Raw genomic sequence first — 17796 nt, 5'->3', positions numbered from 1 at the left:
ACTTATATAAATCCACACACATACACACATATGTATGACTGTTACCACTTCTTCAACATTAGAAGGAAATTTTAGTTACATGTCAGTGAGATGAGAATATGAGTTTTACTAACTACTATAATAAAAACATAATCAGTGCATTTAGCCAGTCCCAGAGCTTTTTTTCCTCCCTTATCTCAGCCCTACATTGTTTTGTCTTGCTGTCTAATTATTCCTATTGTATGATACAGGTATTTTCAAAGTTGTTGTTTCTAAAAAATAACAGCAAATGATACATATCACTTAATGGCTGTATTTCAAAGATTAGAAAAAAAAGAGAAATCATGGGATTTCCCTTTATTGTATATTGGGGACTCTTAGAATGTGACAATTATGTACAGGTTTAACTTTTAACCCAACTAATTTCAACTCTCTCACTTGTGGATTGATGGGCACAGTGACATATAAAATACTCTACAGTGGTTATCAGTGAGATCTTAGGTCAGTACAGTACATAACACATAGCATGGTTGGGCAATTTAAAATATCTCCAATTTGTTCTGAAAACATTTGTAAGATATTAAAAAATACTAGTACATTTTAAAGTATATTTATAGCTCACCAGCATTCAATTTCTACCCATTATTCTTAATACTTTTTAGACAAGTTATTTTGGCAAACTGCACAAAATAACATTACACACTAAATCTTAAATAGCCCTCCTTAAGACATCTTTATATGTTTTCTACATATGTATACGTAAACTTTAAAAAAATGTGTCCTTTAGTGATTAAAAGTGTGAGCTTTGGATTTAGGTAGACTTGGATTAAATTTTGGCTCTGCCTCTGATTAGCTCTGTGGACCTTACAAAAGCTATGGGCTGGGGATTTAGCTTAGTGGTTCCGCCACCTGCCTCGCAAGTGCAAGGACTGGAGTTTGTTCCCAGGTACCGCCCCCCACTAAAAAAGCTATTTTTCTTTTTTGTGTCATGGATTCCCTTTCTGCAAAATGGAGAAAAATGGAACATAGTGTTTTGATTAAAACTATATAAGATATAAAGAAAATGTTTTTATGCACAAAAAACTAAAAGAATAAAATATGAGCATATACATATGTATGTAATATGATTATATCTATTTATATAATACGTAGCATTATATAATAAAATTATATAATATTATCACCCATATATGCACATTTATAAAACAGTCATCTGTTATGATTTGATTTTTAGTATGAAATGATATATATTGTTTCAAATAATGTTTTAAAGTAACTAACAGTACAGTTTTGCACATAACTAAGTAAATGTATATTAAACCAATACATACATACATTATTAACATAGAGGCTGAAAAATATATATCAGGTTGAATTTTCTGTGATCATGATTAAAAAATAGCACTTTCTCTAATTTAGAGACTGACTTAGAAACTCAAAAAAGTTTTTACAATACTCAGTTAAATATGAATTTAGATTGATTGTCTTTGTAATGTACAGCCCAGATGCTGATTATACATGGCAATAAAACTGACAGTTCTTTGCATTTTCTCCATATGCTTTTAACATAAATGGCAAAAACAGCTGTCAGAGAATAGAACATGGATTTAATGGGCTGAGGGGAGGGTAGGCAAAATGACTCTCTGGCTTCTGAATCTTAAACGGCTCAGGATAGCAAATATATTCTAATCTGGGTAACATCAGCCTAGCATCTGAAAATGAGGAAACAGTATATTCCTTTGACATTACAGATTCTCTTGGCTATTCATAATAATGCCAAAATAAATACTGTACATTTCTGGAAAGTCATTTCCAACTTTAGCACAAACTGAAATCCTTCATATAAAATTATAAAATGACCCAGCATATTTTAGACTAAGACATTATTTCTGTGTTGTAACAAGAGTCCCAGACTTCTCTAAGTTTAATAAATATCCTCATTAGCCTCTAGAGGGAAACTTTGCACGTAGCTAGTGTTTTTTTGCTCTAGGACTGTGTCCACACGGATTATCAGCCATGCCTGTCTTAGGATGATTTGTTTCTGAAAATTATCCATTTCCTTAATCTCATTTTATTTCTTCTGATGTCATTCTAGAATACATTCCCCTGAGTACAAATTCAATTGACGTTTTCATAGGAGAAAAATGACTCTTCTTCCATTTGTTCTTATAACCATTCACTGCAAGAACAAATGTATGCACACGTAGAGGGTGTACGTGTGACTTCTGAGGGAATCTTAGTTTTCCCGAGCATTTATGTACAGAGATATGCATTGAAATGCAAGGATACACACAGTATACACAATCAAGTGGCTTAAGCCTAGAGCAAGCAAGAAACAAGAACTTAGACACATGACTATGTTTTCATATATAATTCTTCTTTATCTTTCCAAGAAAGATACATAGAAGTTCGGTTCTTTTGCTTTCATTAATAACTAAAACCTTTTGGGGCCTTACTGTGAGTTGGTACTGAGCTAAATCACATGGTTGCTAATCATTATAGTTTTAGAAACATTTGTAAATTACTTCTATAGTTCACTTTTTGCTATATTAATCAATAAGTAGATCATAGTTTCTCCTCCACCCTTGCATTAAATTATTCTTCAAGTTATCTATTATGTTTTTTTTTCCTAAAGTTTACATAACACCGTGATTACTAACACACAGGAACTACATAAATTTTCAATTCAGAATTTATGGCTGATTATCCACAAATCTATAACATAATTGCTAAAATGCAAACGATAAATTCATTCATTCTGAAAGTGAGCAATACTTTGACTATGACCCAGATGTCTTCAGTTTTATGTCAGAGTCATCACAGGTCTTATTTTATATGTGAGAAGTCATCCATTTATTTCCTGTAGAAGTTTTAGGGGAGTCAACTGCATTATTCCTAGAGTTACCTCTTAGAATAGCTTCCTACACCCATGTGCTACTGAGCCTGCCTTCTTCATGCCTTATAGAAATGGATGCCAAGCCCATGTGGGTGGTCTCCTTCCCTCCAAAACACCCTCTCCTCCATGTTACAGTGATTTTTTCAAACAAGCAAATCTAATCAAGCTACAACTGTGTTTAAAACATTTCTTTGCATTGTACTCTCATCAGACAGGTTATTCTTCAAGATTTGGCTTCGACATATGTTTGAGCAACTGCAAGCTTTTATTTTATCCCAAAACACAAAACTCACTTTTTTGGGACTTTGCACATGCATGTTCCTCAGAATACAAAAGTCCCCAACTCATCTAACTGTAAAACACATACCTGAAAATTACCTGGTTCTCCTAAGGAGACCAACGCATTACTTTGTGTCCCATGCATATATGTATTTTGTGACTTATTCTAAGTTTGAAAAAGTTTTGTGTGCAAGAAGCTTCAATTCTCTGCGTGGCAAAGATTCTGAAGGCTGGGGCTGTGTTCTTTTTCTCACTATTCCTGATGCAGAGCAAGTACTCAAAAGTATTAGTTGAGTGTATAGTATATTTTTTTAAATGCTAATTTTGTGCCTTTCTTTTCCTGCAATTTTACTCTTCAAATTCTGGACTTTTTAGAGGAAACCAGGTGTGGTTTCTGTCTATCTTTACCACTATAATCTCTGTGTTTGTGATTTTAATGTTTGTTTTCCTCCAATTTATTTATAAGTTCATTATGCTAATTTTCACTTCTTAAGCAATAATAAGAAGCTGAATTTAGACTTCTCTATATTTTTCTCTTAAGAAAGCCATTATAGATTTCTGTTTAAGTAATTACATAACTCAACTATAGCATCTGTGTGTGGGTGTGTACATATATATATATATATATAGAGAGAGAGAGAGAGAGAGAGAGGTAAACAGAGAGAGAGAGAAAGGACTCATGTTTGCAAATATATGTTTGGAAATCAGCTATAAATAAATAGGTTGGAAGAAACAAGTACAAACAGGTTCCTTATCATACATATAAAGTCTTAATACAAATGGTTTTTCTGAATGCAATGGATATATGCAGCTTTTTAAAGGTAATTGTTTCACTATTTCTTTAAGTGGCAAATAAGATGGCTCAAGATATGCACATAAAGTAAGGAACTGCGTCGAAATAAAGATGAAAATACTCTAATGATAACTGGTGAAGCCGATAATTGCTGAAAGAACTGGAAATGTAGTTTAATCCACAAATGTATTTTAGATATTATTTTATGCACTTTTGGAGTGGAACTTTCAAAGATGTAGGGAATATTCTAAATATGGCTACTGGTAACTGAGAACCAGGGTGAGAAGAAGTTTTCTCTTTGGGGACATATTAAAGAGCTCTCTTTAATATGCTAAATAATGAACTGGTGATCTGCAACTGTGAACAATAAATTATTACATCTTTTTCTGGGTCCTCATTATGATATAATGCTATAAATATTACATAAAATATAATCCAAAACATAAAACATAAAAATAATTTTGAATAATATTTATATGAAAAAATTTCTTTTCTACATTATAACTATGACTATTCATCTTACAAAATATATTCTTACAGAAATCATGCTGTTTGGTTTTTCTAATTATATGTGTGTTTGAATATAATAGGAGTTGAAGTAATACTGACTTACATATGCCCTTTAATGATGGCATTATTTTATTTTGATGCTGATTACCTATCTAGTGACATTTTAATGTGAAATATTATTTGGTAAAAGAAAAACTAGTCCTTTCATAGTATTTGATAAATATATACCTACTTTCTGCTATTGTATCTCAGAACAAAATTTGAAAATATAATTTTAATCCAAATATTAAAATGGTAGCTCTTTATCTGATATTAGATGTACATAAAAACTTAATGAAACTATTTTCTACAGTAAAAAGTTTTCCAACAAGCCTGTGAAAATTATGTAGTTTCCTATAGATTGTTTCAGTAAGAATGAAGTAAAAGAAAAATGTCAATATTTTTGCAAATATTTTTATCATGTGTTAATTATTACACATATGTTTTTGAAAAGCGTTCTCACATATATTTGTAATAGGCATAAATAATGAAAGTATTTTCATATTAGCTATTCTAGGGAAATAGTTAAAATTTTTCCCAGTGAAAACAATTTCACTTGGGAATTACAAATCTAACAAGGCAAACAGATTACATCCCAGTGATGGCAAACCTTTTAAAGAGTGCCAAATCTGCAACTCAAAGCCCACTTACTTATTGCAAAGTACCAACACTGCAATTAAACGTGAATACTGAAGTTTTAGTTTAGAAAAAACAACTCATACATTAACATTTTTAAAAGAAAAGCAAATCACATGTGTGCCATAAGTTTGCCACCACTGCTATAGCTTATTTCTTTCTTTCAAATCAAGTTACACAAAAAAATTGTATAATTTGCCTTACTTCAATATTATATCATTGTCTAGTACTTATTATCAGTTATTCTACAAGTGCTATGAAAAAAGTCAAACTGTATATCACGTTTACTTTTACAACTTATTGAAATATTTTGGTACAACTAAAATACAGTGAACTACCCAACATAATAGCTGTGTGATTTTTTAAGATATTAAGCGCATACTAACAATTAAAAACTCATGTTTGATTTCATGAGTATTTCACTTAATTCACTTAAATCAGCCAATACAGAATTGATTAACAGGCTGATCAAATGTAAGTTACAATCTACTATACACAGAAAGTTCAAAGACTTTTAAATATATGGACACAATTGAGTGTTATTTGATATATTTAAGGATTTAAAATTTGACAACTTGTAATGGCAGATAGAGCATGGAGAATGTGTTACCCATACATGAGAAGAAAAATTTGTCTAAATAGAAATGGACGAATAAGAAATTTTAAATGCTGCATTCAGTATCTACAACACAAGCTATAATCAGGAAATATTGTTTAAGAATCATTTTTTCTTTCATTTATTTAAATTATGCATTCAAGTGATCTAGAGAAAGGAAAAGGCATAGAAGTATCTGTAGATGTTATATTTAATCTCCATCATTATGGGTTTCTTTTGAAAGAGGCTTCTTTATTACTGGACTAGAAAAAGTTGTTCAGTAAACACATTTCCACTATGTTTTAGCCATTTTGACTAGAACCTCCTCTAAAAGTACTGCAGCTTCTCAGATCTGCAATACATCTTTGGAAACACTGAACCCACAGTCAGAAGACCCAGGCCCAAGAACTTTGCTGCCATCCTTTGCCTTCCCATAATTTGAAGATTTCCTTGATCTTCTTTGAGATAAATGAAAAGAAAGAACTGTGTAGCTGTCCGATTTCTGAGTCAGAAAAAAGTCAGCCCAGAGTAGAAGCAATAGGATCTAAGAGTAACAAGACATATTAAATTGTTACACCCTATGTCCTCCCTGAACATTTTCCACAATTCATGGAATTTCTGTATAGTGACGATATGCCAGAGAAATCTACTGATTGAGGAGAACTAAATGTCTTCTTTAAGGTAATACATCACATTGTATTCAAAATTTAACTCCTCAAAATGTTATCTAAGAAATTTATTCTGAAGTTTTGATATATAGAGAATCAATGTGCTATTAGTGGTTTTATTGCCGTGGAGTGGATCCTATATAGACCGGCCTGAGCATTGTATCCCTTTGAGAACAAGCTTTTTGACCAGTAGAATCCAAAGCAGCAAAGTGCTGAAATGTTTCCAGGGCAGCAACAACTTCATGTTCCATTCAATTTTGTCTTGAATTAGACGTTGACTTTCCCCCCACTATATTCTCTTCATTAATCACTGGTTTCTTTTTTTAAAATATGGAAAATGGAGGCTTGGAAGCTATCCACATCATGTGCCTGAGCTTCCTCTTCACAGTGTTGGTAAACTATTGCTCAGTATTGGGGCAGAAACAGAGGGGGAAACAGACATATTTCTATCCTGGTAAAGCTTTCAGTGTGGCAGGATAATCGGACATTAATCCAAGTGCCAGACTAAACTATGATACATCCCGTGTAGATAAAATTTAGGGGAATATGAGAACATTTCATAGAGAGTAGAGAAGATGGCGTAATCATAGGATATAGACACAAAGTGATATAAAATAGCTCTCAGTTTCACAGACATTCCTATAACTTCATGCCCTGTCTTTCTCTCTGCTTCTATGTTCTCTTCTTAGGTGAGTTTCCTAAAGACGTTCATCTTGTTTGTCTGATAATTAGCAGTCTCTCCGTGACTTTCACAGTTTTCTCTTCTCCCATTTTGCAACAAGACCAAGCTTCATCTACTTCTCTTTAAAAGCTCGATCAAGGAAGGGAGCTGTGTTTTGTAGTCAAGTAAATCTAAAGTGGAGGAGATCAGTGTAGCCACTGCAGAAACTGAAAATTTTGGTAAGATTGGTTACATTTTTAAATCTCTCTCTTTTTAATACCTAGGGACAGCCTTGGAGAAACTTCAGTTAAAAGTGAACAGGTTTCATTAGAAAGGAAATTTGGATGTTAGAGAAATCTGTTCAAGATTCATCTGTAAGATGATTGAATTCATTCATATATCTCAAGAAGAAGGGAATCTTTTAAATGCTGGCTTTCTCAGCTAAGGAGAAAAATATCTCAACATGTACACATTCAAGTAAATACAGGGAACAGAGAAATTCAATGAACTTTCAGTATGTTAGGCCAATTTTAACCTGTACCTTTAAACATTCTTTTCATTCAGTATTTCTCTTGCTGATTTTATGCTAGCAAAGTGCTATTTTGTTCACATGGAGAAGATGGGCTGTTCCTTGTAGGTTTATTTATTAATCTTGACTTGATGTTTTCAGGATGAATCTGTTCTAAATATTTCATTACATTTTAAATCATCCATTCATTACATATATATTTATAAAACATTTAACAAGTGTCAACTATGTGCCAAGGCACTAGATTTGTTGCTGGATATTCAGTGGTGATCCCAACAAAGTTGGTTCTGCTTCCATGGAGCTTAGACTTTAGTAGGAAAGACAGGTGTTACAAAATAAACACGAATACATACAGGACTTTAAATATGATAATTAGGTAAAGTCACAACTGCATTCCTAACCTACAAATGGGAAGGCAGATCTTAGACCATGTTAAAATCATCAGTTAAGTATGACTGATAAAGAAAGGATATGTATCACCTTTCCTATTTAATTTCCTAAAACCTTCACCTCAAGGAGAAGATCAAATTAGAGGACGGGTATATATAATCCAATTTGGTGAGGTTTAGGCGAATGTTAGCCTCTTCCTAGTCTTCTCTCTCTTATTCAAGATTTTAAGATAAGATTTCCTTTCCATAACTTAATGAGTAAATGTTTTAGAAACTAAAAAAATATGAATTTGTAGTTGCAAGAACAAAGCAAGAAAAAAGAATGTAATTTTTTTCCTACCTAAAATCATATATACTTGGTAGCACTTATATAATACACATATATTTATTAGAATTATATTAGCAGACATTTGAAAGAATAAAGATATACCACACAGCAGGAAATCAATTCAACAATACTGAAACATCTGATAACATGAAAAAGAAAACACTCTGATAATTTATGGTAAAATCCTGATTTAAAATACTTGAGTAACATGGGAAGAGTTTATCATTTTAGTTCATCATGTATTAAACACCTAAAATCTTGAAAGATTATAAAGTTCTATATAGCTTTATGGCTTCATCATATTAATCCTTCATTGTATTAATCCTTATTTATTCTTACAAAAATAAGAGAGACATAAGAGCAAGGAGTCACTAAACTAGTGAGTTATGCCACTATAACAAATGACAAGGTATTTTGTTGGCACAGAAAATCAATATGATCAGATACTCTACTGATAAAGCTGATACTATAATAATCAGAGAAGTTAAATTCACCCAGAGCGTCACATATGCTTTTATCTCTCCTTATAAATTTCATTTATGGTAGCTTTACCTGTTATACCACTTCTGTCATACAAGGAAACCCAGTGGAACATATTATTTTAGTATAACTTTTATGATATTAATTTCACTATTATGCAAAATCTATAGAGCATACAAAGTAGAAGAAGTTTTGTGATAAAAATAAAATAGACTATAGAAGGTAAAGCATTTTAAATGTCTCATTTTGCTTTAAATACATTATGTTTACAACTTGCTTTTCTTTTGCCACCCTAGCTTTCTGATCTCCTTTCTGATCACCTGATCACTTCTATCCTGTGCTCACAATGATCTTACTCCCTTATCTCTCTAACTCTCACACTCTCCTTTCTCCATGTGCTTTCTCACTTTTTTTTTTTTTTTGGTACTGGGGATCGAACTCGGATCCTTGTGCTTAGTGAGGCAGGTGGCAGAACCATTGAGCTAAATCCCCGGCCCTCTTTCGCACTTTCTAATGATTGCAGGTTTCTGCATCTTAGAATCTAGTTGTTCTTAATATCTATTTGCAACAACTTCCTTTAAAAAAAAAATTATTAGTCAAACTCAGTCAAACACTTTCAATTGGCCCAAATTTGTTCCAATATCCATAATGCTCCCTTTGTTAACATTGAGAAGTGGCTCATTTACCTATTGCTCTATCAAAACTGAATCCTCTAAGAACAATACACTGCTCAAATTCCAAGGCTACCCTCAGAGCACCGCATGGTTCGTTAGCAGTAATATCTGCTTTTGCAGCTCATTTCTCCTGGATGTCCTTTTTTACTCTTTGTTCTAGCCCTCTGTTGTTTCTGTTTGGATTTGGGGGCTTCTATTTTCTTGTTCTCCTTTCCATTGGCCATTTAATGATCAATTTGACTTGTTCTTATGCTAATTACTCCAAAATCTTTGACTCCAGCCCGGTCTCGCTCCAGAATTATGATACAGTGTAATATTTGAGCCTCTCAAAAGGTGTCATTGGTGTTTCAGTATTTCACTGATGGCCTCACCATCATGATCTGTCCCAGCTTCTGTCCTGCTCCTCTGCCCCTTCATGCAATGATAGAACCGTCACCTCAGCACCACTCATGATTGAAAATCTGGCATCATCTCTGGTTCATGTTCTCCAGTACTTGCTCATTTTGCCAACCCCCATGAATTCTGCTTCTGTACTAGCTACTGCACCTGTATCCACTTCACCATCCTCTCTGTTGCCCACTAGCTTGAGCTCTTTGGATATCTCCCAGGGATCAATGGCAGAGACTCTTAGGAGGCCTCCTGTCCCGTATTCTCTCATTTTGCCAAATCTCTGGCACACAGCTGTCAAATAAATTCTTCTGGAACATTTGCTTCAAATTTCTGGGTTCAAGTACATTCCAGATAAAGTCTAATATTTTGTACTATCAAGTCCATCCATGAATTGGCTTCAGCCTGTTTTCAACATTATTTTCCTGTACTCACTCAAGAATCAAAGAGCAGTCAAGCTGAGTTCCTTTTTTGCAGTGTCTTGTACTGATAGCTGTTTTGCTGATGCTCCTAATCTCCTATTAATTCTGAAAGCCCCTGCCTCACCTCTGCATTTCCATTCACTACCTTCCTTTAAGGCATGGCTCTGATATAATTTCCCCATGGAGGTTTCCCTAGTTAAGGTACCATTTGGGGAACGATAAGTATATTCTAGGCCCCTAGAGCTTTGCATGTGTTAATTATCTCATTTCAAGTAAACAATAATCCTCAGTTTCAGATAAAGAGACAAACTCAGAGGATAAGTAATTTCCACAAACTTTAGAGTTAGTGGTAAGTAAACCTGGGATTCCAACTAATATGTTCTGACTATTTAACCACTGCACTTCTCCCTCTACTTTATGCCCTCTGCAATATCTTCAAATGTATGTATTCAACTCTTTTAACATTGTTTAACTTGAATATTATTTCGGTTATCAAGTTGTATATTAAATGTGTTAATAATATCCCTGGAGAATTCATGGTGCCTTTACGCCTGAATAGATGATGAATATACTATCCTCCTGTTTAAAACTTTAGTATGTGTTCTATTGTCTATTTCATCACATCTAGTATCTTCCAGCAAGCTTAAGTAAGGGCCTTCAGGAATCCTTGGCTTTAAAATTTTACAGAGATGCCTGTCTTAGGAGATTATTTTCTCTGATGTCTCAATGTGAATCTATTATACTAATAAGGTTCAACTATAAATCTCTCAAATATAATGACACTTCCTTTTTGTTTCTGACATTTCTCATCCGTGCTTCTTCCAAAACCCTATCTCATTCTTCTTTTAGGGTTCAGCTACAAAAATATTTTTGGCTCCTATAATTAAAGTGGTATTCCGTCAATTAAAATTTTGATTAAAATAATATTGTTTATGTACATTATTTGGTGTTTTTGTCAAGTCTGCATAGGTTCTGGAGTCTACAGAGGAATATATCTTATACTCCAAAACTCCAACAACACTCCTAAGCACGTATTAGATACTTTAATGTAATGGTAGTAGGTCTTGTGGACTAAGCTTATTTTCATACAAAGTAAATTAAAGAGTTAAATTTTCATGTAAAATAAATGAAGTCAATTAAACACATTGCTAAGAATTTTTGAAAATGACCTTGTTAAAGGTCAAAAAACATTTTATTATTTCAACCCAAAATATCCAAAGAACTATGTATTTTATTGCAATTTATATTTGTCCTAAAAAACAATAATAGGATAGGCTGGGTGGTTCAAGGTGCTTTCTTAATTAATTAATATTGAGGTAAAGATTTTCTTGAGTTCTTCCTCCAGGATGGTAAAAGCATTCCATTTTACATCTTCTGTGACCTTAATTTATCCACATGACCTATTTTTGGTAAGGACATAGAAATACACTCAGCAGCCCCGTACAAAGTATGTATGTGATACTTTGTCCTGAGAATTTAGCTGTTGATAGAGTAAGCACTGACTTAAAGAAGCTAAATGCTCACTAATTAAAAAAAACCTTACATCTAACATTTTAGTATTATGCTTTTTACACTTGGCATTGGAGTCCGCATTCAAACAAAGGAGTGAAACTATACTTTAAAGCAAGCTCTCAAAAGAGTGGTGCATCATTGAGTTATCTCAGTTCTCTGGCTCACTCTCTCCCAGCTGCCTCCCCTCTTTGGACTCCCAGTACTTTAAACTGGCAAAGGACAATAAGGAGCGGAGCGTATAGACCTGAAAGTATGGACTGGGTACAAATGCTCTCTGTTTTCCTAAATAGCCTAAAAACACCTTCTCAAGAGAAGAAAAAGTACTCTTTTCTTTGAATGTATTCCTTTTAATTTTACCTTTGCAAGAAATAAATAAATCAAATAAAGAGAAGAAGGAAGAAAGAAAATCCTAGCTAACTTAAATAAGGCACTTAATTAAACGGAGTAAGGGTGAATACACTTTTGAAAAGAACATTTGTCTAAGGTAATTGATCAGAAGTGCCTTTGATAAACCCAGAGTGTCTTAAAGAAAATCACATTTTGCTTTGCCAAGAACGTGGAGGGATAGAGAGGAATTTCAGGGCACATACATTTCTGTGATGGTCTCTGGAAGGTTTGTGGGGATCTCAGTGAGACCTTTCCCACGACAGTCTACGATATTGTTGCTACAGGTACAAGCAGCAGGGCAATGCAGAACGCTGCAAGAAGGAGCCATAAACGACTGGTGACCTAAAAGAGAGACAAACAGCAGTCAGGTTTTTCCTCCTGAATTGTGTAATAGTGAAACTTGCAGACCTAGCTCAATTAACAAATCATGTGACAGAAATACATTTCTCTAAATGGCCCATCATAAAATGGTCCTATATTTCTAAAATTTAGGAAAATGCATTTATATTTTAGGCCAATATTCAAAATTCAAATGAAGCAAATAAGATTTTAAAAACCACTCATAAAAATGGTAATTTAAGTCAAAAACATTGTGAGAGGCTAAATGTAGATTCAAGATCAGAATTCTATTCAAAACTATTCAGAGTTCCCCCCAAAACAGCAATTTCAAGCTAATCTATGTTCATTTCTAATAAGCTGAAATAGTACATGGTTTTTATCAAATTTATGTGGCTCAATTTTCTTTGTCTCAAGAAAGAGAAAGAAGCATGGCAAGACTTTCATCTTGGCAGATGTAAATGTTGCTCGAATGAAGTTATACTGTAACAATAAATGTGGGTGCAACTTGGATAATGCTAAGTTTGATGTCTGGATAGGTTCTAAATTACTACTCTCTTTGAAGTCATTGTAATAATTTGTGTGGTGTCATTCTGTAATTGTTAATCTATGTGATTCTTTTCGGGGCTTTACATGATACAGAATTGTACCATAAGTAGTTAAACTGCAGCCAGGTGTTTTTACAATCCAATATTTGGAACCAAGATCACTTTGAAATTAGACTGTTTGGTGGGACTCATGAACAACAGAGTGCCAGTGGGCTACAAGGGGCAGCTGCAGAGACATGGCTGCTCTCGGAGAGCAGGGCCTGCTGGGAAGGGCCCTGGTTGTGGAGGTATGCCAGGAGGAGGTTCTGAGCTAGGGGAGCTGCCCCATTCCTTTAGACAAGCTCTCAAACTACAACGGTATTCTTCGGCTACAAAGGAAATGTGAACTTGCCTTCTTCCTCATCTAGAAATCAGGAAGGAAAAAGCAAAGAGAGAAAAAAGTGGTTAGCAGTGATTTGTTAGTCATTTCGTTGTTAAATTTTTAAAAAGCAATCAGACCATGGCATTGCAAGAGAATGTTTTTAAGCTTTTACAAAGTATAGAAAAATTCTTTAAAAAGTCTAAAAGGAAACAATGAAATAGAATCAAGTACTAGCAATAGCTCTCTGTTCCTCTGAAAGACTTCTTGTGATGCATTAGAGTCCCTTTGTATATCTTTGGGGAATTGGTTGTAGGACATCTATGGACACCCAAACCTGAGGATGCTCAAGTCCCTTCTATAAAATGACAAAGTATTTGGATATAAGCTACATACATTCTCCCTATACTTTGAACATCTCTACATTATTTATAATACCTAATACAGTATAAGTACTATGCAAATAGTTTGCACTCTATTGCTTAGGGAATAATGATGAGAAAAATTGTACATGTTCAGTACAATGCATCTTATTTCAAATATTTTTAATCTGTAGTTTACTGAATCTATGCTTACAGAATTTGTGGATATAGAGAGCCAACTACATTATACATATATTAATAAATGAATATTATATATTTTTTGTTTCAGTACATTTTGAACAGATACTTCTGAGCAGAACTAGCCCTATATTTATAAAATATACTATGTATCAATAGAGATATTTATACAAAAATACATGAACATATAAACACAATGTTCACACTGTAGGTGACTACATTGTAATTCTTGGATTCAATCACATAAACTTGCAAAAGGTTACAATTTTTCATTATATTTTAATCTCTAGTACAGAGATAAGATCATATTGCTCATACGGTTGTTTTGAAGGAATTGGAATGAGGTAAGTATATGGGAGATATTAAGACTGGTACTTAAGTATACATAAATAACTAATGGTAAGTAATGATATCTTTTGTAATGCATGTCATATTTTTTCCATGTTTTCATCATATAAACCAATAATTTATTTGTTTTAGATAGATTTGAATCATTATCTTTGTATCCATAAAAAATATTCCATCACTTGGCAATTATGATAGAATTACTTAATTTCGGAGCAGGGATCCAGGATTAGCTAATCATTTTTCAGGTGTTAAGATAAATGTAGATATAAATTGTTACATAAAGAGGAAAAAATGAGTAGAAATTAGAACTAAAAATCTAGGAATTTTCTGTATTTTCCTTAGAATAAAAACTGAAAAATCTCAGGTACAAGTCAATAGCAACTTCTAATTATATATAAAAGTTTTAGAATGTATTGTCTCCATCACTGTATAAAAAGATCTCCACAGAGTGATGGCGCATAACTGCACAGTAGTGAGCAACACTGAAGCATTCGTTCCTCACATTCTACTAAACAGCAGCACACAACACTCTACCATAACTCTGCTTTCTGCCTTACCACTGCAGACAAATTCTCGCTTTTGAACCTCTGCTACGTTGTGGCCTCTCAGGTGGGAAGGCCCCATGCACTGCGTGTACAGGCCCACCCGAGGTCTTTGGCGGAGCCAGTCGGACAGCCAGGCCAGGTGGCAGTCACAGTATAGGTTGTTCGAATGCAGTCGACTAAATGAGAGGAAAGATGTGTAAAGCAAAGAACAGAAAATAATGACTTCAACATTTGAAAAGTTCATTGATAGTAACATATCTTCATTTTTTTAATACAGGAGATTAAACTTAGCAAGTTCCAATCTAATTACTATTTTTATATTAAACTCGTTCACAACCAGAGAATCAAGTCTCTCTTTATTTGAGTTAAGCAAATACTCAGAAGCCGCAAGAGGACCATAAAATTATTTTGCCCGTGTTCATCTGAATAGGTAAAGAGAAAATCATTAGTTCAGGGTAAATTGCTCTGCAGTCCCAACACACAGAGCCAAGGGAAATGGGGTGGAGGAAGTGAGGGAGGTAGAGGAGAGGGGAGGTTAATAAAAGTTGTGACTCCGTATGAAATATCAGTAAGTCCTCCATTATTAGTCTCATAGAAACTGCCTGCAAAATCTTTTTAGCAGGTCACCTTTTGCTGAACAAGGCAGAATAATAATTCAATATAAAATGCTTTTCTCACACCCCTATTCTGATTTTCTTCTTCTTTTTGTTTACTCACAGAAAAGGGGATTAGCTGCTTTTGGCTCTTGGGAACCTATCCCCAAAGAGCAGAGACTGAAATTAAAAGACATAAGTGGCTGGAAGTGAAGGAATTAAGTGAGTCCCCTCTATGTTGGCAGGATCCACACAAGATCATGGATTGCTTCCAAGTGGCAAATGGCACTCCTCCATTAATAAATTATCAGACAAATGTATGCACTAAATTAGGTAAATGACTTCAAACTGGCTTTTATGTTTCGCAAACTAAAGAAAGGAACATCCAAAGCTATAAATCAAAGCATGATTCCCAGAATCATCTATGACACCGTAATACCATTTTAGTCCTTTTTAGCTGATGTGTTCAATTCTAACCCAATAACAGTAATGGACAGTAAAACATGGAACTTAGTCCAGAAAGATAACTGGACTATAAAAATGTAATTTTTAAGTAGCTATGACACTACAGAGCAATGAACTGACCAAAGCAAGGAATTTAAAGAAGACTGCTTTACATTCTCCATTAGCCTGTGGATAAGGAATAGATCGTCTTGCATTAAAACCAGAAGGCATACCAGTGAGCAAGGGAAAGCTAGGTGACCTCAGGCTCAATGTGCTCAAAAGTGAGAGTGCCATCCTTCAGAAGTGAGGTGGTGCATTCCACGTCATTCTTTTCTGAATAGACCCATCTAAAACTGCCTCAAAACAATTACTCCAATGAAGTATGCCTGAATTTGAAATAGAGAACATGAAAATTTGAAAAGTTGATTTTTAGGATAAACTAGTGCATTTCTACAGGAAAATGTAAGCCACTGATTATATGTTTTTACAAGTTTCAGTGGCTTTATTTTTGCAAGGATTGGAAGCATGATTGATTTAAGGAAAAGAATTAAGATATGTTACGTACATGTACCGACTTCCCATGATGAATGTAATCATGCACTGCAAACATGTACTAGTAAAAATAGCTAAAGTTAATAGGAAACTGATTTTGTGAAATATTAACTGAACTGGACTATTAACTACATCAGGTTAGTCTCAAGCTGATAGTTCCAGCATAACAAAACTTAGTTATGCCTTTATAGTTTTTAGAATTTCTTTACTTTGCTAAATCATATCCTACAGAGACTCTGATGATGGGTTATACAGATTTTGATTTTATAGAGAAGAAAATGATTTCAAGACTGGTATTGTAGAATTCAATGAAAAGCTAGCAGCCTAATTGATTTTTATTGTGGAGAGAAATCAAATGTAATTTTTTTCTAGTTATAAGCTGTTATAAAATGAGAATTGTTTTTAGAAATCCAAGCAAAATATGTTTGTCTTACTTAAAAACACTGCCCCTCAAGACATTCAGCACTGTGGTTTGGCTCCCAATCATTGCTCACATGTTCTATGAAATACTATATTTTCTGGTGAAGGTGATTTCAAAACCCAGCTCAAGTAAGATTTGCCTCTGAAAATACTCTAAGGACTCCCACCCTAGGAGTTAAGGGTTACTTTTTCTTCATGAGAAAACAGATAGCTGTAGCTAATAGTTTACTAGAAAATCAGTTTTTCTCCAGAAATCTTAACATTCAACTATAACCCCTGAAAAAAATTTCTAAATATAAATGCTGACACAACCTTAATTATAGAAGCACTAGAGGGTGATGCTGTGATTTTTACATCACAAAGAATGTTGGAAAACAAGTTTAGCTTTATTAGGTCTGCTTAGAGTACAGTAATAAAATCATAAAGACTTCTCATTTATCATTTCTGACAGCCAATCAAGGAGTCTTCTATTTCTTAATGAAATGTGACCTCTATGATAGCTCAAAGTAAATATTCTATTTTTTAACTGCAAACTTACTTTAATGTATACCATTCAAGTTTTCAGAATTATAGTTCATTTACTAAAATACCATTTTTTTGAATTTTTTTTAAAATTCTTTTATTGGTACATTGTAGGTATACAACACAATTACATTTCTCATTGGGAATTGTACCTTTATATAATGCATCTTGGTTCTTATTTTTTCCCCATTCCTAGCCCTCCCTTCACCCCCTCCACCCTTCCCTATTAAGTGAAATAAATAGGACACACATGTGTAAATACTGAATAGTTTCTCTGGTGTGAGAAACTGAAAGTGTAAATAAGGACTAAATGTATAATAGGTAATGTGAAATAGGAAGAAAAGGGGCAAAGGGGAAGGAAGTGGGAGGGCTAGGGGAAAGGATAGAAGGGAATGGGATTAATATG

At 33.8% G+C, this 17796-nt stretch overlaps 1 protein-coding gene across 4 annotated transcripts in view; it reads right to left on the bottom strand.

Annotated features, from left to right (window-relative positions):
* The window catches only part of Slit2 (slit guidance ligand 2), a 342324-nt gene that overhangs the window by 95418 nt on the left and 229110 nt on the right, over positions 1-17796 (bottom strand). For all 4 annotated transcript variants that reach the window (XM_087187403.1, XM_087187404.1, XM_004847219.3 and 1 more), the window contains exons 8-9: positions 14872-15035; positions 12368-12506 (exon numbers count right to left, since the gene is read on the bottom strand). In XM_087187403.1, the coding sequence (XP_087043529.1) occupies positions 12368-12506; positions 14872-15035 (303 nt within the window). The remainder of the gene's footprint in view (positions 1-12367; positions 12507-14871; positions 15036-17796) is intronic.

This window comes from Heterocephalus glaber, unplaced genomic scaffold (assembly GCF_053883595.1).
Source record: "Heterocephalus glaber isolate CG9 unplaced genomic scaffold, H.glaber_assembly_v1.0 deba00001509, whole genome shotgun sequence".
In the NCBI taxonomy this organism is placed as follows: domain Eukaryota; kingdom Metazoa; phylum Chordata; class Mammalia; order Rodentia; family Bathyergidae; genus Heterocephalus; species Heterocephalus glaber.
This window is presented reverse-complemented; position numbering and strand designations above follow the sequence as displayed.